Genomic DNA, 23,315 nt, shown 5'->3' with positions numbered 1-23,315 from the left:
ATGCATGAAAACTTAAAATATGATATGAAAAATGAAGGAGTTTTTTCCTACTATTCTATGAATCTAGCCAGATGTAAATTCAACAGATGTTAAATAAATCATGGAAGTCAGAACTTTCCTTTGGCCCCCATATTCCTTTGAACTTTCTTCTCAAGCTGTTGTTCAATGTTCTCCAGACCTAGAACATGATAGTAATGGGCAAGTGTAAGAGTTCCAACAAATATTTATTGATAGACTGGTTGATGGACATTAATTATTCCAGTCATTAGCACAGGAATTGGATACAAACATTCCTGCCAACTTTTCCCTTTGTGATCATCAATAGTCCTTCTTCTACAGATTCTGGATTCTATTGTCCATGTTGAATCTAAGATATGAACAAGTAGTATATGTTTAATTCTAGGCTCTTAAGGTAAATATATCTATAAATCAATAGCCTTTTCCTTTCATTAAATATGTTGGGAGGAAATTTATTCATGTAATCACCAGGATTCAGGACCTGCTAGAATTTTATTCTATTATTCAACAAACATTTATTAAGTTTCAACCACAGGCAAGATATTAGGCAACTGTATCCCTTATCTGGCTTTTGATTGATTGGGGATCCAAAGATCTGTATCAGATTCTGTACGGAAGATGCTTAAAGTCTAATAAAAAAACTGCTACAGGTATAAATTTACCTGGAAATTTATCTAGTACTAATTTTGCTCACTATAGAATCTAAGAAGACATTTGTGGTGCTTGAAACATTTTCAATTCACTAGTCTCCATAAATGACCTGGATTACAGCAGATGATCCTTGCAGACTCCTAGTTCAAATTCAAGCAATATCACATATGACTGGGAAAGAGCATAGACTTCCTATAGGACTACACTCCTTAAGAAGAATTATAGAGGTGCTCATACCTACAGATCAAATTCTCACAAGTCATTTTCCAGGCTAAATTTTACTTCAAATCAACAATGAAAATTTCATAACAAAAATATGTCAAAGTCCCAGATAATAGGCCAAACTTCCTTCAAGCTATACTCAAAACCACAAAATTCCTGAACAATGAAAGAGTGGTTGTCATAATAGAATTTGGTCCATGGTTCCAAACACGGGTTGCTAGGTAATGGATAGAGTACTGGACCTGGAGTCAAGAAGACGTATCTTCCTAAGTTCAAATCTGCCCTTAGACATTTACTAGCTATGTGATCCTATTTACCCTATTTACCTAAGTTCCTCATCTGTAAAATGATCTGGAGAAGGAAATGACAAACCACTTCAGTATCTTTGCTAAGAAAATCCCAGGTGTGGTCTTGAAGAATTAAACCTTACTGAAAAATGACTGAACAACAATAACAAACATATAAACTAACAATAACAAATGTCTAAATCAACCTTCCTTTTTTGTGCTATGTTCTTCCTCTATACCTTTTAAAAGGCTGGCTGGTGAAACAACTGTATGTGTGTTGCATTAGTGGATCATTATATGGAGGGTTTTAAATTGCATTATTCCTGTTTTGCCACCACCCAATTGCATCAACGTATATACACTTACAATCCCAAAATTAATGAAAAGTACCAATCCAGGTGGCAAAATTATTGGACTTGATTATTTTTAGAATGTCAACTGTACGTGCTGCAAATTGTAAATCGATTAATTTTTTTAGAATTGATAAGATATTATAGTAACAACTATAATACCTTACCAATTTTATAGTTTCCAACAATAATAATTATAATAACATTAAACTAATATTTTCATAGTGCTTTATGGTTTGCAAAGGGCTTTACATATATTTTGTCTTTTTTTTTTGTCATCTTTTATTTTGCAAGGTAATTGGAGTTAAGTGACTTGCTCAGGGTCACACAGCTAATAAGTGTTAAGAGTCGAGGTCACATTTGAACTCAGGTCCTCCTGACTCAGGGCCACTGCTCTATTCATTTTGTTATCTATCTGCTCTATATTTTGTCATATTACCCTCACAACAACAGTGTAAATTTGAGTCTCTTATTATCCTCATTTTACAAATGAAGAAACTAAGGCTGAAAGAATTTAAGTGGCTTGTTCAATATCATAGTTACTAAGTGGTAGAATTAGAACTCAGTTCTCCCTAGCTCTAGTTCTCTTTCCACTGTGTCACCTGGTTCCTGGGAATGGCTGTTTTACATCCATTAGGCTAAATTGTGAGTGATTGTCAGATTTAGAAGAGTTCTTGAAGATTATTTAATCTAATCCCCTCATTTTGTAGGTGAAAAAGCTAAAATCGAGGAAGAATAATTTTTCCAAGGTCATATAGATACTAAGTAACAAACAGAACTAGGATTGAAACTCAAATCCTGTGGCTATAATTCCAATCACACTATATCCAATTCTTCTGTGCTAGATTGCTTTCTACTGCCCCAAACCAATCATGTTAGATGAATTTCCTTGCTTCTCCCAAATTACACTCAAGTCAGGGCCAGACTTAATATGTGAATATTGTGCATGGATAAAAAACTTGGACTAAGTTGAACTGCATGACTTGGTCTTGGACTAGCCTATAAAAATGACCATACCTTGACATTAGGGTAGCCCATAAAGCTACTGGAGATAATAATGGGCAAGATAGAGTGTATTAAAGACAGATTTTAAAATAATCTGTTGGCTTTAAGATTGAAGTAGCTGGTATAGGGGATAGACTACCGTACAGGAAGACCTGCATTTGGATCCTTCATCGTTTATCTAGTTACGTGACCCTGATCAAGTCATCTAAAAGAGGTTAATAGAACCTTAACAAAAGTGGGCCTTACTTGTCTTACTATAAAATAAAGATAATAAATGAGTTAACATAAATAAAACATTTTTCAAACTTCAAAGAACTATTCAGGGGTCCTCAAACTACGACCTGCAGGCTAAATGAGGCAGCTGAGGACCAGGGCTATGAAATTTCTTTATTTAAAGGCCCACAAAACAAAGTTTTTGTTTTTACTATAGTCCAGCCCTGTCTGAGGGACAGTGAACTGGCCCCCTATTTAAAAAGTTTGAGGACCCCTGAACTATGTAAATGTGATAGGCAATAAGAGTTAATGGTAGTGGTAGTGGTAGAAAAAGGTAGTAGTAAGTAGTAGTAGTAACAGTAGCAGTAGTAGTAGTTAGTAATAACCTGTGTTACATGTATATAATGAAATATTACCATATGTTAAGAAATTATGAATATGAATAATTCAGAAAAGCATTTATTTCCAAAAATGTTTCAAGGAAAAATACAAACTTGATTTTTTGTGAAAAATGTTAGAAATAGTAGAAATAAACAGTAAAAATAATGGTAGAAATTCCATGAAGAGTAATGGTAGAAATGGAATTTTAAGGATTTTAGGATCATAGGAAAAGAAATTTCAAGCTGGAAGACTCCTTAGAACCCATTATGCCTAAATCCCTCCTTTTATACAAGATAAGGAATCTGAAAACTTGACGTGATGTGACTTTCCTGCCCAATTTTAAATAAGTAGTAAAGGAAAACCAGATCTATGGGAAACCATAGTTAATGGCTGATAATTTAGAAACTACTAAATCATCAGCATCAAATCCCATTTCGTTTCAAGGTATACCCATTGTATGCAAAACATTTTTATGGCTGTTTAAGTTTGTCTGCTCAAAGAAAACTCAAGTTATCAGAGCAAAGTAGTAGACTGAGTACGAGGCCTGAAGGCATACATTTTAGCTATCTGACCCTGGTTTATCACTTAACCTCTTTCTGCCTTGCTCTCCTCACCTGTAAAATAGGGATAATAATAGCATCTACTTTCCAAAATTGTTTTTAGGATCAAATGAGATATTTGTAAAGTGCTTAGCACTTTTTAATAAATGTTTATTTCGTTCCTTCCTTCCTTTTCAGAAATTATACTTCAAATCTCAGCTTGAGTTTGCACTGAACTAATGATAAAAAATAAATGTATGTGTGGAAAATATTATTTATATGTTTCGAATTATTAGTGCTTGGACTTTGGGATCAAAATTAGAAAGGCCCCTGAAAGTAAATTCCACAAACTGGAAATTATTCATTTGTCTTGTCTTATTGGAAACCTAGTACTTTTTTCTGATGCAACTTAATTTTGCTACTTTCTAACTTAATGGTTAGAATGTTACCTGTTAACTCCTAAACCTAACTCTTTAAAATTTGCCTATTTTTCTTGTCACCTTCTTTCTACTCCCACCATTTACAAATTTCTTTCTCCTTCCTTCCATAACAAATCTTATAAGCACTATCTCCCCAATATATTTCCTCTCCATTCCCTTCTCTACACTTACATGGTTATCACCCTAGTTCAATCCCATCACCTAGCCAACTTCAACAGCCTCCAAAAATTTGGTCTCACTGTCTCAAATCTCTTCCCTTTCCATTCCATCCTCCACACAGCTGCCATAATGTTATTCCTAAAGCACAGCTCCAACAATGCCAGTCTTCTTAATAAATTCAGGTGGCTTTCTATTACCACTAGAATCAAATTCAGATTCTTCTATTTAGTCTCTAAGGTCCTTCACAAGATGGGTTCAGCTTTTACTCCCTTCCTGCACTTCCTGGTCCCACTCAAACTGACCTTTTTACCTTTCCTGATGCAGCACATATCATCTCCTCTGTCCCTTTCTCTGTGAACGAGGTATGTCATGCCTGGAATACACCTCCTTTCCTCTTGTTACAATTATTTATTATTATCATTACTAATAATAATGGTCAGCATTTATCTAACAATTTAAGATTTGCAAAGCTTAATGAGCTTATATTCTCCCATCCAATAACACTTTAAAATCAGGCTGTTACTACTTCCCAACAACTAAGTAATCTTTGATAAATGACACATAGAACAGTCTTCCTCATCATCTCTGTTCTTTCTCCTTTTAAGGATATTATATCAAAGCCAATCAGGCACTTTATTCCTTTCCTTTTTTTAATTGCTGTTCTTCCTTGAATATTTTTTCATCAGTTCCCTTTTCAGCCTTTTGATTACAAAATGTATTATATTGACAAAATTTAATTAAAATAGGCTACCAACTTTAATTTAATTAAATTTTTGAAAACACATATCAGATATTATTTTGGTGATTTCTTTCCATTTTTTTTTCATTCTGATGAGATGCATGATATAGCCAGGATGCAGTGTGCTAGTCAAAAATGCCTTATTTCAAACCACAAGAAAATCATTTTTGTCAGTCTCACCATCTCACGGTGTAGTGAAGTTATTTATAATAATAGAACTTCATGAGCATTTCCTATTTCTTAAACATTTCCTATTTCTCATACTGTGGTTAGACTTTAAAGGAAATTTCCTTGATGAATGATTGACCTAAAGTAAGTCATATTATATAATATCACTATAATTTCAGAATGTGTGCAACCCCTGCAAGTAGACAAATAATTTACTGACTAGGTGACTACTGATTATAATATGGATTCTTCTCCATTTTTTTTGGTAAAATTTCAAGGTTATGAAAAATGGTAATATGAAATAGATTTAAGAAGTATATTTGGAAGAGCATAATTGTAAAAGAGTATGACAAAAATAATATAATAGAGATTCAGTTTACAACATGGAAAAACCATGACAAGCCTTATCGTCCACCAGAGGTAACAGAGATTTGTTATTTTATTAAATAAACAGCACACAGACTCAAACCAATCACAACTAAATAAGACAGAGTAATAGTCCATTGAGTAATTTGCTTTTGGGAGGAAACATAATTTTTTCTCAGGGGAAAAGGGGGAAATAAAGGTGGGATCTAAGGAGTAACAAGGATGTGTATTGAGATGCTGAGGCTGTCTTAAAAGATATTCTAGGAAAATTGAGTTCCCCTGTTATGGTTGACAATAGGAATAGGATAGGCTATTTTAGCAGTTTCTGAGAATTAGCTGATCCAGCCCACAAGCTGATCCAGAGTTCCCATCAGTTCTTAGATATTATTCCCAATATTGTTTTGCCATTGCCATTTCTTCTTTAGCCTGATGATTTTCTTCAACATGATTATATAATGAAAACCAGGAAGTGTAACATACCATTTTTGCCAGCTGCTCTGATAAAGATTCTAAGGTTAATGCAAGGGCTGTATAAATTCATAGAGAACAGGAGAAGAGAGAATGGTTCTAAGAATTTGCTCCTAAATGATACAAACTGCAGTATTCTAACTCCAGGAACAACAAAGATGAACACACACACACACACACACACACACACACACACACACACACACACCTTCATTTTTTAAAAGGAAGAAATAAATTTCTATAAAAATAAAATGGACCTGGGTTCAAATTCTGGTTCTGCTAAAATAATCTATGTGACCTTGAATCATTTCTCTGGATGGACTTTAGTTTTCTCTTCTGTCAAAAGTTAGACCAGATAATATTTAGGTTTCTTTCAATTTGAAATCTAGAATCTTTCATCAGTCCAGGAATAGAAAGCAGGAAAGCTCAATAATTATGATATGAAATTTTATTTGGTGATAGAAAGTGGTTGAGAATTATGGAAAACATTCTAGAAGTAAATAATTACTTAAAGTCTGATACTGTCAACTTTGAAGACCTGTATCACTGGCATATTATTATATTCTTGGACATATGATTATATTTTGTATAATATATATTATGTATATTATTGTATTGTATGTATATTGTATTGTATTATGTATGTATTGTATTGTATTGAAAGGTATTGTATACCTCTAATGGAGTAAAATTAAAATTCTATTCAATATGAATAGTCCCACCCTTTCATGCTTGTTGTCAAAGGCTTAAACTGAACTACCATAAGACAAAAGCAGGATTCATTCTATTCAATGTGTTTTCAAACTGAATACAGAGGAAGAGGGGAGGTTGTTCTGATATTGGTCATTAATACAAGATCATCACCTCTCTTCCAACTTTCTTACCTTCACTTACTTTGCTCCTTTCTATTTTGGCCATGAGCTTTCTCTCCTACATAGTCCCAACCTTGGATAGATCATAATTCATTTCTAAAATAACTAAGAAACAGAGTGTTCTTCTCACTCTCTTTTCTTTTTTCTTTCAGATTCACCTTCTTAACTTAATGATCTGGAGCATGGGAAGGGGATTTGGGAAGGGGATTTAAGAAGGGCATTCAGAACTGTCATGAGCTAAAAGTTTCAGAACTATCAGTCTAACCTTCTCCAGGAATAAAAAGAAAGTTAATTTAGTCATTTATAATAACCATGGTCTCACCCAGGCAAAAGGGTAGTTTGTGTCTGGTAAAATATGCTCTGTATCTTTTTTTTTCCTCGTATGAATTTTTACATTTTAAAAACTTTAAGCTGCTAGCACAGTTTTAGAAATCTTGATATCCTGGTTAAGAATAGTAGATAATTACTGCAAGGCACTTTACACCTTACAAAGCCCTAGAATCTCCTTTTGTCCTCACACAGGCCTGTCAGATAGCTATTCCCATTTTTAAAACCAAGAATACTGATGTTTAAAGAAGTTAAATGTGGGCTACTAAATGGTTTCATTTTAGGAAAAAAGCTATATTAAAAGTTGTTTTCCCTTGTTAACCAATGACAATCATTTTATCCCAATGTGCTACTGCTACTAAAACAATAATATGTCATAATGTACAATAAAGATATGATGGCCATACATGCAAACATTTAACATTTTAATATTTTGCTTAAAAAAATAAGATTGGATTTGATTGGAGATTGATGCTTTTAAAAAATTAGCTTCCTTGATATTTTTAAAATTCTAAACCATAATGGGGGTGGGGAGGAATTCAAACCGTCTACACCAGACTAAGTGTATTTGCAAAGTATTTTCCCACCTGGTTCTCCTGAAATTAAGCACATAATATGCTGTTTAAAATGACAATTTTTAACAGGGCTGGGCAAGAAATAATTTCATTTGTTTCAGCATTTACCAAGCAATTATTTTTTGCTGCCTAAAGTGCTGTTTCATTCTCTTTTGCCTCGAGGAAAGCACACCCAAGTATTATTTCGACATTTCCCAAACATCCTAGACAGGTTTAAACACCGCCCCCCACCTCCCCAACATCTTAAAACACAAAAAGCTTCCTGGTTTTAGGTTATGTCCTAAGTCCCAACATATCTGATGATCATTTACACAAATAGAAAAAAAAAAAAAATACAACCGATAATGGGAAAGTGTATGGTCTAGATTATGTGGTTAGGGAGAGAAGGTGATGTTTTCTAGAATTAATTTGCAAACGAAAAATGAAGCTCTCTAGTCTCTGGAACTAACAGGGCTAGAGAGTTTTGAGATATTGAAAAAAATACTCCACCACTCCCCCCTTTCCATGAAGAGTTTCCACTGTGGGAAAATATAAATTAGGCCAGTGGATCTCAGTGTTCTCCAAGGAACAGGAAGGACCTCCGAGATTATTTCAGGGGATCTTCAAAATAAAAAATACTTGAGTTTACATTTCCAAACAAGTATCAATAGATTATAACTCAAATAAGCAAAAGCAGGGGAGGGGAAGTTCTCAGTAATTTTTAAGAGTGTAAAAAAGTCCTCAAAACAGAAAGGTTTTAAACGCTGAAGTACCCTCTGAGAACAGGAACATAAGAACCTTCTTTTTGAAGTTTCAGTCATAAAACCAGAAAAGGACGTTGGAAAGCACCAGCAGGAATCTATAAACCTCCAAGAAATGTAACCCAAGAGTTAACTGCGAACATTTTTCACAAGTTCCTCACTTCTCAAAAGGGCTTCTCAAAGTTTACGTATTCTTCGAAAAGATAGAGGACTTGGTTCTTAAAGCCAAATTATTTTGATTATTAAAGTATTGCCCCTGCGCCTACCTCCAATCTCGGTACCTTCATCCCTTACTGTAGGAGCCCAAAATGCCCCTAATTCCCAGTTAAAGAGGAAGAATCAAAAGATGCTCTTAGGAGCGGTGGCCGCTGGACATCCTGCCAGCGAGCTGGGAAAAGAGGTGAACACAGACGCTTATTTTACCTGCAGCATCCAGCGGAGCCAAAGGACCAGGCACCGGAGGAGGAGGAGGCTGCATTCTCCACCTGCCCTCCTGGGCTCCAGGGGCGGTCTGAGCCCCAGCTTGTGGCAGGGGGTGCTCTGGCTCCGCGTCCGAGAGGTCAGCGCCCTCTGGAGCTGCTCTCCACAACTGGGCTGCTGGGACCCGGCCAGTTCCAGACTAACTCCCTCCCAACGTTGGGAAGGAGGGCTCTCACTGCTTGCCCTAAGGGAGAATACTCTCAGTCTTCGCTATCTTCAGCGGCTGCATTTATCCTCTGCTTAGTCCTGGGGCTCTCCTCCTTTCTATTCTCCTCCCTTTTTCCTCCCCTCCCCACTTCTCGCTTATGCTGTTGCTGCAGAAAACCCTAGGGAGGAGAGCAAGCAATGGAAGGAAGGAAACACGAGTCTATGGTGTTGGTCCCAGCGCGGGGATTTTACTACTTCCTAATCATTCTTTACTTCAAACCTACTTCCCTTCTCCTTCATTCAACTCCACCCTTGAAAGGGAGCCCTGTTCTGCTCATCAAGTCGGTTTGGGATTCTGGAAGAACCTAAGGAAAAGAGTGGAGTAAGTCTTCTCTGATAGCTGTGAGGACAGAACTTAATTACCTGAGTTACGCAGACCAGTTTAGTGAGCCAGACCAGCACTCATATTGCTTGCTACCGTGTGTCAAGCACTCAGTGCCACCTATTTTGAGACCTTCTAGCCCTTCAGGAGAGCCAAGTAATGATCGTTTATGCAGCCATTATCTCCCAGAGTAAAATTACTGGGTGATTTGATAAAGAAAGAGAAAAACAGGAAGATGTGGAAAGAAAGAAGGAAATGAGACAAGTATGGCATCCACAGTAAAAGTATGTGAAAGTGCCATGTTCTACTAGATAGAAATCTTGCCTGTGACATACAACAGCTCTGTCACCTGTGGGCAAATAATTTATTCTCCTACAGCCCCAGCATCTTCAGCTATAAAAAAGGGATAATAATGCCCTTAGTATCTATCATAAGGCAGCTAGGTGGCGCAGTGAGTGCTGGACCTGGAGTCAGGAAGACCCAATTTCGTGAGTTCAAATTTGGCCTCAGCCCTTTGCGTTTGCCTCAGTTGCCTCATCTATAAAATGAGCTGGAAAAGGAAATGGCAAACCTCAAAAAATGTAAGGAAGAATTGAGGATTACAATATCTATCTTACAAGGTGGTTCTGAAGTACAAGTGAAATAATGCACATTGCAAACTTTAAAATAATTTGTCTTTTTAAAAATATATATACATATATAGATAAAAATAAGGAGTCCTGTTTTGTCTAGAGACTCCTCTTGGAGTCAGAAACCTTGAATTTTAGCTCCAATTGGTATGCTAACTTAGGTGTGATCTCACTTATTCTCATTGTTTCAATATCCTCCTTTAAAAAATGAGAATAGCATGCAAAATCTTTGAGATCAAGAACCATCTGACTTTTGTATTTGCACAGTGCCTGGCACAAAGTAGGTGCTTAGATGTTTTCTGATTGAATACTTGGCTTCCAGGAAAGTTTAAAGAAAAAAAATTGTAAACAAAGTGCCAGAAATATAAATTATTAATAAAAATGTTAATTTAGAATACTATCTTAAACAGTATTCTTGGAATTTTGTTTCCCTCTAGCAAAAGTACAACCAGATATTTGAAATGTCCATTGAAAAGTTGAATTTTCATCAAGGGGAATTCTCCCAAATTGTGGGGAGAAAATATTTCTTCTTAGAAAGCAGACCATTGTTTGAATAAGGAAAAAATACATTTAGTTAATGGGTAAAAGGAAATTTGTTGGAGTTCTTCTTCTTTAAAATAAAAATGGTTCTCTCTGGGGAGAGAGCAGGTTTCTCAGGGAGGTTTTCTGGAGGCAGCCTTAGTATCAGTTCAGATCAATTATTACCCCAAATGCAGCCAGGTGATAAAAATTCAGATCTATTATTGTCTCCAATATAGCACAGTTAGCTTAGAGGCCTATTTCTCTGCTTGGTTCCAAGAGCTCCCTCCGAATGTCTCCAAATCCAAAGGTTTGTCCTTCAGCCTCCAGCCAGCACAAAGGTGAATCTGTCTTGCCTCTGAGAGAGGGCTTGTGGGCTTCCTCCCAGAGTGCTCCTCTCCGACCCTAGTCAATGTTTCCAAGTAACTCTCTCTAACCCAAAATAACTAACTAACCGGAAGTTAAGAGCCTCTTTATTTATGATCTCCCAAAGGTTGACTCTTCCTTCTGGAGACACACCTAAGGGAGGTGTGAATTCACAAAGTTACAAAGTTTACTTTGTGAATCTCCCATACTTGTGAACTCCAATGAGTACTTAAATACTTCTTGCTTATATGAGCTCTCTAAAGGTGTGAACACAAGCATTGTACTTAGTACTTTGTTTCAGGTTCTGGCCCAAAACATCTCCTTGTAAGATCAGATCAATGATACTGAACCATGCTAAATTAGATAATTATTGTCTCTATCAACTCTAACGACTTAACAATTTGTAAAGATTCCAACAGAAATTCATCAAGAATTCAAGTGATTCTTTTAACTTTTTCATTCTCCATGATACCAAGGCATCAGGAATCCTTTCTTCCCTATTTAGATTCTACATTAAGGGTTCTTAAAGATTGTAAACTTTTTCAAAATCATATTTTGATAACTGCTTTTCAATATAATTAGTTTCCTTGCTAATCCTTGTAATTTAATTTATGGATTTAAAAATATCATTCTGAGAAGATTTGTGATGCACAAAAAAGTTAAGAACCCTTGATCCAAACTAACTTAAGTCCTTCTGATGCAGTGTTTAAGAATTGACTTAATCCTTCCTTTCTGATTCCCAACCCCTCCTAGTTGATGTAATTACCAATCAAGGACCTTTTGATTCACAAATCCTGGTCCCTTTGAATTCCAATAGAAGATCTTGGCCTATCCCAGCCCCACCCAGATCTGAACCAACTTGGGGGTACACCCATAGGCCCCTCTAGCAGAATCTCCCATTATAAAAGGGGCCAAGTTGGGACCCCCTCTTTGCAGAGGTCCCAAACATGCCAGCCTTATACCTGGTATGTCAGGACCCTCTGTCCACTGGACTCTCTGTCCAGTGCCCTTCTTATCTCTACCTTCACCTATTTCCTTAACTATACTTTAACCTTACTTCCAAACCACATAATAAACCTCTTTTATCAATCTAGCTTTTCAGGCCAATAAATGCTTTTATTGGGGACTCATGCCGCTTCTAGACCTTATTTAGTTCAGTATCCTTGCGCTGAATCCAATGGGGTTGCAGGGGGCTCTATTTGTCTCCCTGTACCTCAAACCTGCCACTAGACCTCAATTAAACCCTAATTTCATTTAGGCACCCCATAGCTAGACCTCATCACTTCTTTGTCCCAAGCATATGAACAAGAAGAATCAGAAAGTTTTCATGTTGAAAGAAATTCTCCCCTTTCATGTCTCAGTCACCAATCATGCCTTTCTCAAGGAACATCATCTATCTCCAAAGCTTTGATCATTATTTAGTACAGCAATATCTATCTATCTATCTATATGTATGTGTATATATCTGTATTTGTGTATAAGTGTTTCTGTATATGTATATACATATGTGTGTATAAATGTATATTATGACCCAAGATATTTTTCAAGAAAATATTTCTTATTTTCCCATATTTCAAGATATATCAAGAATCAATTCCTAATTGCCCTTAAAATTATGTAACCTCTAGTGCAACCCTTTTCTATCTGTCCTTAATTTAGTTTAGTTCTTCTTCCCACCTTTGTTTTGCTTAAAACCATTTTTACTTTTTTATATAGGAAGCACACTAGGTACTATGATATTAGAATCCATTGTCATAGATAAAAGGACTTGCTATAGTGTAATGCCGGAGAAACTGAGCAAGACAGAGATTAGAGACCAATTTAATAGTTTATTAAATGGAGAGATATACTGGGACCAAATGGATCCATGTGGTCCCGGGGTTGGAGGAGACTATCATCTCAAAGAATCCAACCCTAAGTTTCAGACAGCAAGCTTTTTTATAGGATAACAAGAACAATGACATAATGGGGGAGGTACCTGGATGGGGATAACCTAATGGGGGGAGGCACCTAGGATGACATAATGGGAAGTACTGGAGAGGCTCCTGATATTCTAATGATGTCTAAAATGGACATTAATTATCCCATTAAACATTAAGAGGGAATAAGTATAGCCTAAAGTTTAAGATCTAAGACCTTTATCCTATCAAACATTAAGAGGGAATGGTTATAACCTGAGGCAAAGTAACTAAAACTTTAAGAGGGAAAGGCAAATAGATAGGACAATAGGGAAACTAGGTCAGGACATCAAAAGAGAACTGTGGCACAATAGAAATCCTTACATTTTTCACCTGTTTTGGGACCTTCTTTTTAGGTTTATTTTGTTTTGTTTTGCATAAAAGCCCTTTATTAGCAGAACTGCATCATCAACAAACAATTTGAGTAGTCATTCACCCAAACCCAGTTCCTATCCTACAATGATTTGATTCTCTAAACATACACAAATATCAGGAATTACCATCTCAACAATATGGAACAAAACAGATTACTTCTAACTGTGCCTTTGATGTGTACATAGTCACACACAAACTGTATGAGACAGTTCATGATTATGAAGTGCTGAAAGTTTGCAAATCATATTATGAATTATATTATTTGATCCTCACACATACACACACACACACACACACACACACACACACTAGAAGGTTGGTACTCTCTTTATCTCTCTTTTATACAAGGAGGAAACAAATTCAGAGGCTAAGTGACTTTGAGTCTTAAAGAAACATAACTAGTATTTGAGTCAGGATTTGAATCCAGCTCTCCTGGACTCCCAGACTAATAACTTGATTCATAATGGTCATAGTATCTTACAATATAACTTCAAATATACAATTACTACACAGATATGTAAATTACTTTAATTTAAAATATACTCCATATTTCTTTATTACTGAACTCATCAACTCAATCTATGAAAACAACAGAATAGAAACAAATTCTTAAAAATAATCTTTTAAAATATCTGCACCTTAACAATTTCTAAAATTGTAGGGAAGTGACATGTACTTCTTATCAAGAATCTGATACAAAACAAATATGTGCATAATTGTGCCAGATGTTCTCTGTAAGCCCAGAGCAGTCCTTCTCTACTCTCTTCTCTTGAGTTATATCTATTTTTAATGGCAATTTTCATTTGAATCCATTAAGGAATGAGGCACTTTTGCTTCTGCATTGTGAAAGTCTAATGAGTGAACATAATGAGATGACAACTATCTCATCTATTTCAATGGCAAGATTAAAAAGTACCTTCTCATGACTTCAAGTTGATTTGGTTTAATTTCATTTTTCACCAAGCTTTCTATAAACTTATTTTTTTCTTCATTGCATCTCATTGTTTTTTGAGTAAGAGATCTTATAATATTCCACTACTGTCCCTTTTAGGAGGTTATGAACAAGTTTATATCCTATTATTTCCCTTGGCTACCATATTTTTCTACTTGTAAGGAGTGCAGATATTTGCTAGTTGAATGGAGTCTTTATTGCAGCAAACGATATACTTTGACTTAAACTTCCTTAGGAAATTATAGAAGGTTAACTATGCTGATGTCTGTTCTTTTATCCAATTCCAATTTTCACCTTCAATATCCCACTCAAATAAGTTAGTTTGCAGCTGGCTCAACTGTGTGTCATAGCTTAATTTTCATTTTAATTTTTCTTCTCATAAAATACTGTTTTTAATCATTAGTCTAACAAGTCAGTAGTTTGACTATACACAAACACCTGATTTGGAAATAATTTCAATTCTATGCCCAATTTTTTTCTGTCAAAATACAAGCTGTTTTTTACTTCAGTACTTCTTAGAACTCACCTTGGCTCCTGCTTCCCAATATCTTTTCTTGAAGATATTGATGGGGAGGAACCCTGAAGCTGTCAGAGAAATTCTCCTAGAACTCTTGAGAAGCTCTCCCCTGCAAAAGGCCAGTGCCAGGGAATCAAGATAAGTAGTTTCATTCTGTTACATCTTCTATTAAGTTGGAGATTAGTCCAGGGACACTCATTCAAATGGAAATCTTCTATGCAATTCGAAGATTTCAGTCTGATTTCAACTCATATTGCCTCCAGTCCCCAGCCAAGATAAAATAAGTTTCTTCTCACTCATCTTTGCAAAGGACCTAAAAGCAGGACCATGTCAGGTCAAAGGATCTCTCCTTGGCATAGCTGCCTTCGAGGACCCCCTGCCCACTGAGAAGACATTCTCTTTTCAGTGTTAATTCCTCTTTATCTTTCTTACCTACTTCTCTATCAGGACCTGGCAGAGGCCCAAGCAGGAACCCCTGCCTGCTGAGAAGACACCTTTTTTCTCAGCATTAACCCCTCTTTATCTCTCTGCCAGGATTCCTCTGCTAGACCTTTACTTTTCTGACAGGACCTTGCCACTGGGGAAGTCAGTCTCCTAGAAAACTGACTTCTCAGTGTCAATAAACTTCTTTTTGCCAGTCTAACTTTTCGGGTTTGTAAATTCTTTTACAAAGGACCTGCACCAACCAGAGAGGGTTCCCAAAGCTCACTGCTCTGCACCAAACCTCATTAAAAGTATATGTTGATTTTATTTGGAGGTTCACTTCTTATTCAAAAATTCTTCTCTCTCCTCATCTTTTGTAATAGATTTTGTCATCCAAACCATAATCATCTTCATAGTGGCCTTTGTGCAAATGCCCATCACTATAACATACGATAACCAAATGTTCTATAAAATATTTCTTGTTGCCTTTGGATATACAACAAAACTAATTCAACCAATTCCAAAGAGAACTTTGTGAGACTTATTTCCAATCAATTCCAATTCAACTACCCCTTATCTCTGGTTTCATTTGTAGTTCAAATTACCAGCCTGACTATTACTGAATTCCTTCAGGAATATGACAAGTAGGTCAATAAATAAGGTTTTCATATTTAGAAAACCCTCAATTAGTGCTTATAAACATTCTAAAAATAATGTCATCATCATCTTGCCCCTGTCACTATAGAAGTGTGAGGAAAGTATACATAACTGAGAATCTTTTTTTTATTAATGTCTTTCATGGGTTGTCATAACCACATTACCAAATGACCAGTCTAATGGCAATGAGTTTCTCTGCTTTTAACTAAGATAGCCCTCAAAAAAAGACATAATCTGAATCTAGAACTTTTCTCAATGTCTTTCCAGAATAGTAAAATTCACCATCACTTGGGCTCTGTGACATACAATCCCATGATACAATAAAGAATCAAAGGAGAAATTTACTTTTACATAGTATTTTTGCATTCATTGTTGTCATACATTCTCATTTTTATGAGATAGAATAATTTGTGACATAGTAATGAAAATTATTTCCTATTTTATAAATGAGAAACCTTTGAATAGAAAAGATAAATGACTTGCTTAAGGTCACATTACTATAAGGTTGCAACACAGGACTGTGCCCATCCTATTGCTAATATTTTTTGGAAGATGTTTTAGAAGAACAAATATCCATTAGAGACAGAGAACTAAAGAGGAAAAGCTATAATTTGTTGTTAGTAGGGAAGTCACTGTTCTCAACATTACATTCTAATTCTAGAATGCTTATTTATCCTTCTATAACTCCTATGTAACTCCAAGTCTGATTTATAAAGATGTGTTATGCAGGGGAGGGAGAATTAGAGGAAAGGAAATACTGACCTTTTCACCTGGAGGGAGATCTGTGATTTCAAAGGTTTCAGAAATTCTCAGATGAAGAAATTCTTCTACCAATTCAGGTGAGCACTTTCTCTGCAACTTGCATGGCAGTATCAAACTCAAATACAAAAGGATTCCTAAGGGCCACATATTGACTTTGAAAACTATATAATCTATGTACATTATCTAAATTTTAACATTATTTAAGTTTTATTGAATTAATATTTATTTTGTAAAATATTTATCAATAATTTTTGAGTAAGAGATCTTATAATATTCCACTATTGTCCCTTTTAGGAGGTTATGAACAAGTTTATATCCTATTATTTCCCTTGGCTACCATATTTTTCTACTTGTAAGGAGTGCAGATATTTGCTAGTTGAGTGGAGTCTTTATTGCAGCAAACGATATACTTTGACTTAAACTTCCTTAGGAAATTATAGAAGGTTAACTATGTTGATGTCTGTTCTTTTATCCAATTCCAATTTTCACCTTCAAAATCCCACTCAGATAAGTTAGTTTGCAGCTGGCTCAACTGTGTGTCATAGCTTAATTTTCATTTTAATTTTTCTTCTCATAAAATACTGTTTTTAATCATTAGTCTAACAAGTCAGTAGTTTGACTATACACAAACACCTGATTTGGAAATAATTTCAATTCTATGCCCAATTGTTTTCTGTCAAAATACAAGCTGTTTTTTACTTCAGTACTTCTTAGAACTCACCTTGGCTCCTGCTTCCCAATATCTTTTCTTGAAGATATTGATGGGGAGGAACCCTGAAGCTGTCAGAGAAATTCTCCTAGAACTCTTGAGAAGCTCTCCCCTGCAAAAGGCCAGTGCCAGGGAATCAAGATAAGTAGTTTCATTCTGTTACATCTTCTATTGAGTTGGAGATTAGTCCAGGGACACTCATTCAAATGGAAATTGAGTGTAAGAAATTTACTGAATTAATAAATAAAACTAGGAGTAGATTTTATGAAAATCTCAATTACATTTTAATCTGGTTAGACAATCTTACTTTTGCCAATGAATGAGGCTCCCTGGTAAGAATTTGATACTTCTGAACTAAAAGTTTAAAGACTTAGCTAAAATAGTATTAATAATAACTAATAGTATTAAAAGTGTGGTTTACAATTTGCTGACTTTTCACTAATCTAAATAATCCATTCTACTACTCTCTTACAGGATTCTACTTACTTACATGATATCCTTTTTTCCTTGGGAAGGGGAGCATTGGTCCTGACATTCTGTATCTCTTATCTGCAAATTGGGAGCCAGAAGACTAATATTTCTGTAATTCTAAGTTCTCACTAATTCCTCCCTTCATTCTGGAGAGGATTCAAACAAATGGCCTTGGAGCCAAGAATTACAAGGAAATTCAGCTATAGTGAATAATTCAGAAAATTATTTGGATAAAATGCTCCCAATGTCCCTTCTAGTTCTATAATTCCCTTACACTGAAGAAAAAGTTTCTTGAGGATCGCCAAGAACAGATTTTTTTTTTTCATTATGACACTTTTGGAATCTTACTAAGATCAGTGAAAGATTTGGGAGTAATGATTAATTAATTTCCTTTTTATTTAGAACAGCATCATGCATACCTATTTAACAGCTCTTCCCAAACTTTCAGATAATACTGTTGCAACCACAGTAGTGGGAAAAAATTCTATTCCAAAGAATGAATCATTTATTTTTTCCTTAAAATGAAAGAAAAAGAAATGCAAAGGGATAGGAATGTGAAAAAATACAGTATAAATATTTAAAATATGAAGGCATCTTTATTTTAGTTTCTGGAATAGATTAATAATTTATGCAAGTTAATTAATAAATTAATTAATTAATGAGAAACGTGAAGTAGAGAGCTAGCCTAGGAAACAGGAAGATCTAAGATATTCATTGGCTATGTGATCCTCAGTGAGTCACAACCTCAAAGTCAGTCAACAAGCATTTATTAAGCTCCTATTGGATGTCAGATTCTGTGTTGGGGCCTGAAGATACAAAACTGAAATAAAACACAATCCCTACTATCAAGGAGTTTGCATTCTAATAAGGAAGATAAAAGATATACACAAATAAACAGTATACTTTAAAGCAGAGTGTGAAGGAGAGGTCCAGATAAAGTGCCATGAAAAATATTAATTAGAAAATATAATTTTCAACTAGAGATATCAAGGAAGGCATCCATTTTACCATCCTTTCTAACCCTTTCTAAGGATGTTCTAACCTTTGCTCTAAGATATAAAGAAAGGCAAAAGAAAGTTCCTGTTTCAAGAAACTAATAATATGATGATGAGATAAGGGAACATAGCATGCAAACAACTACTTACAGAGATATAAACAAGTGTGTGTGTGTATATATATATATATATATATATATATATATATATATATATATATATGTATATATATATATATAACAAGATATATATATGTAACAAGATATATATATATAACAAGATATATACATATCTATGTACATATATGTATAACACAGATATGAGATAAATTGGAGATAATTGCCAGAGACAATGCACCAGCTTTAAAAGGGATCAGGACAGGAAAGGGCTCCATAATATCCCAAGTAATCCTTCCAAATATATAATGTTGCAAAGCAGGTATAGATTTGCATCGTTAGAAGGAATATCTACAGAGTTCCTATATCAGTAAAATCACATCTAGGGAGAAGAGAGTTAGTGAAATTAACAAATACCATTAAAGCTTTTGGGGCTTATCTATAAAATGAAGAAATTTGAGAATGACTGACCCATAAAAGCAGAAGACAAACGTTGTTGTTGAGTTGTTTTAATTATTCCAACTCTTTGTGACCCAATTTGAGGTTTTCTTGGTAAAGATACTGGAATAGTTTGCCATTTACTTCTCCAACTCATTTACAGATGAGGAAACTGAAGCAGAGTTAAGTGATTTGCCTAGGGTCACACAGCTAGTAAGTATCTGAGACTTACTCATGAAAGGAAGTCTTCCTCATTCCAATCCTAGTGCTCTATCCACTGTCCCACTTCGCTGACCTAATAAGTTATTTTTAAAGATGTGTAACAAAATTACATATGGTTCTTTCATAGATAGAAAGATGAGAATTATAGTTTAGAAGGAACTCTGGAAATCTTCTAAGTCAATGCCTTCATTTTGTATTTAGAAACCTAAATTGGGAAAACAAGTTGTATTCTTACTCTTTTTGTTGTTGTTTGCTTGCATTTTGTTTTCTTACTCATTTACTTTCCTTTTTGATCTGATTTTTCTTGTGCAGAAAGAAAATTGTATGAATGTTTACACATATTGCATTTAACATATACTTTAACATGTATAACATATATTGGATTGCTTGCCATCTAGGGGAGGGATGCGGGGAAGGAGAGAAAAATCTGAAACACAAGGCTATACAAGGGTCAATATTGAAAAATTATCTGTGCATATGTTTTGAAAATAAAAAGCTTTAAAAATAGATACATTTTGATGTATATATATATTTATTATTGATATCCATTCACTATATATATTGTATGCAAAAAATGCATTTTATTTTTGCTTTGCCTATTAGGGTTATTTAGCTCTGACTTTTAAAAATTCACTTGATGAATATTAAATTTTATTGCACCCTCTTAAAAAAAAAAAAGAAAGCAAGTTCTTTAAGTTCCCAAAAGTAGTAAATAGCAGAACTTAGATTAAAACCTGAATCTTCTGAATTATATCAATCAATATGCATTAATTAAGTTCTACAATATATCTTCACTGTGTTAGGCATTAAGGATACAAAAATAAAAAGTCAGAGTCCCTGTCCTCAAGAAGCTTACATTCTAATGAGAAACTAACATAATATGAAATAAACACAAAATAGTTTTGAAAGGGATGATACCAGTTCCTGGGAGGAAGAAAACCTTCATTTAGAAGATGATGCTTTATGATGCTTTACTTTGTCTGGAAGGAAACCAGAGATTGCAGAAGGTAGAGATGAGAATGTAGTGATTTCCACCACACTGGATAAAGAGAAATTATGAAACATTTACATTTCTGGAATCAAGTTCTTTTCGAATATTGAGGAGAAATGAAGAAATGTGAAGAATATGCAATTTAGTTCTCAAACATTTTAATTTAGCCATCTGTGACACATAGGTTCCCATTTGCCACAGAACAATTTCTGAGCCAATGTTCAGAGGCTTAGAGAATGTACCTTCATCAGTGACTGCTATCTGACTCTACTCCTGCCCCCCCATCATGATGTTGCCAAAAAGATGTCAATACCAGCTGGAGTAAGGAGAGGAAAGAGGGCAGTAGCTAGCTGGCGGGGAAGCCAAAATGGAGGGAGAAGGAGGAGAGGAGAGAAAGAATATATATTAAACTCAGGTTGGCTATCAAACACTCTCTAATACCCTTGGAGGCACTAGGGAACCACTAAGATCAATGTATACTGGATTATATTATAATATAGTTATGTATTATAATTATAATACAGTTATGTAACAAAACAGATTTTTGAGGACTATCACCAGATCTTTTCTTTTTCCCCACTGAAACCAGTTCCCTTGATTAAAAGGATACTCTGAAAAGGGGATGAAGTAGAAGAGGATAAATTAGTTCTAGAAACCTTCATTCTTAGAGTTTTCAAATTGGTCCATGATCCTGGAGTAAACCAGAACTTTTAGCTCCTCTGAGAATGAGTGAGGACTTTATATAAAGACATACCCAGACCCAGGACCAGATCTCACTAATCCTTGGCACCAATGGGTCCCTCAGTCCAGACTCATAGCCCTCAGTCATTCCTGTGCCACATAGTCAGGAGTAATTCAATTCATTGTCAGCAGACATTTATTAAGTACCTACTGTAAGCAAGGAAGCACAACATTATATATGGGAATACAAAAGTGGAATAAAAAATCAAGGGGTTTAAATATAATAAGGGAGATAACACACATACAAATAATGACAAAGTAGTATAAAGCAGAATGAAAGTATAAAAAAGAAGTTCAAAGTGCCATGAAAAATGTGAATTGCTAAGGATCATTTTCAATGAAAGGAATTAGGAAAGGCACTAACTAGCCATCACATTTGTTCTGACACTTGCTGAAGGGAAAATTGGATGCCTAATTATCTGATCTTAATTTAGTGATCGAGAATCCACATACACAGACATAATCAGAGCCAGACAGCTTGGTAGCCTAGTGGATAGGTAGTCAGGCATTACTTAGCACAAAGCTTGGCATTTAATAGGCACTTAATAAATGCTTATTTACTGACTTGACCGGATAGAATTCTGGACCAACAGTCAGGAAGATTTGAGTTCAAATTTGGCTTTAGACATTTAATAGCTGTGTGACTCTGGTAAAGTCACTTTTTTATGCCTCAATTTTCTCAACTATAAAATGGGAGTTAAAATAGTATCCACTTCCCAGGGTTGTTGTAAGGGTCAAGTGAAATAATTTTTGTAAAAGACTTGGCACAAAATTAAGACAACTCTGAGATACCACTACACACCTGTCAGATTGGCTAAGATGACAGGAAAAAATAATGATGAATGTTGGAGGGGATACTGGAAAACAGGGACACTGATGCATTGTTGGTGGAGTTGTGAACAAATCCAACCATTCTGGAGAGCAATCTGGAATTATGCCCAAAAAGTTATCAAACTGTGCATACCCTTTGATCCAGCAGTGCTACTACTGGGCTTAAACCCCAAAGAAATACTAAAGAAGGGAAAGGGACCTGATGTACCAAAATGTTTGTGGCAGCCCTGTTTGTAGTGGCTAGAAACTGGAAAATGAATGGAGCCCATCAATTGGAGAATGGCTGGGTAAATTGTGGTATATGAATGTTATGGAATATTATTGTTCTGTAAGAAATGACCAGCAGGATGAATACAGAGAGGCTTGGAGAGACTTACATGAACTGATGCAGAGTGAAAAGAGCAGAACCAGAAGATCATTATATACCTCAACAACGATACTGTATGAGGATATATTCTGATGGAAGTGGATTTCTTCAACAAAGAGAAGATCTAACTCAGTTTCAATTGTTCAATGATGGACAGAAGCAGCTACATTCAAAGAAAGAACACTGGGAAATGAATGTACTATTTGCATGTTTGTTTTTCTTCCCAGGTTATCTCTCCCTGTGCAACAAGAGAACTGTTTGGTTCTGCACACATATATTGTATCTAGGATATACTGTGACATATTTAACATGTATAGGACTGCTTGCCATCTGGGGGAGAGGGTGGAGGGAGGGAGGGGAAAAATCAGAACAGAAGTTAGTGCAAGACATAATGTTGTAAAAAAATTACTCTGGCATGGGTTCTGTTAATAAAAAGTTATTTTTTTTAAAAGACCTGGCACAGTGTCTAGCAATGTGCTTAATAAAAACATATTTCCTTCTTTTCTAGGTTAGGTAAAGTTATTGTCAAAAAGATACTATTTGACAGGATTTGGGATAGGACCTTCTGCCTCAAAATAATCACATGAAGACAGACATAATCACACATAGACATAAGGTTTAAAGCTAGAAGGGATGCTAGAACTCAGTCCCACTCTCACTAAAAAGCCCCAGAACCTAATTCAACTCTGTTCTTTTATGTATGAAGAAAAGAACCTGGGTCTCCTGAATCTAAGTTAAGGTTCATTT

At 35.2% G+C, this 23,315-nt stretch overlaps 1 protein-coding gene across 1 annotated transcript in view; it reads right to left on the bottom strand.

Annotated features, from left to right (window-relative positions):
- The window catches only part of TMEM255B (transmembrane protein 255B), a 128,040-nt gene extending 118,836 nt beyond the window's left edge, over window positions 1-9,204 (bottom strand). Inside the window, exon 1 of the mRNA XM_051984252.1 lies at window positions 8,944-9,204. Coding sequence (XP_051840212.1) covers window positions 8,944-8,998 — 55 coding nt within the window. The 5' untranslated portion in view covers window positions 8,999-9,204. The remainder of the gene's footprint in view (window positions 1-8,943) is intronic.
- Between the last annotated feature and the right edge of the window lie 14,111 nt (window positions 9,205-23,315).

Source organism: Antechinus flavipes, chromosome 3 (assembly GCF_016432865.1).
Source record: "Antechinus flavipes isolate AdamAnt ecotype Samford, QLD, Australia chromosome 3, AdamAnt_v2, whole genome shotgun sequence".
Classification (NCBI taxonomy): domain Eukaryota; kingdom Metazoa; phylum Chordata; class Mammalia; order Dasyuromorphia; family Dasyuridae; genus Antechinus; species Antechinus flavipes.
The sequence above is the reverse complement of the archived record's forward strand: the minus strand, read 5'-3'. Positions and strand labels throughout refer to the sequence as shown.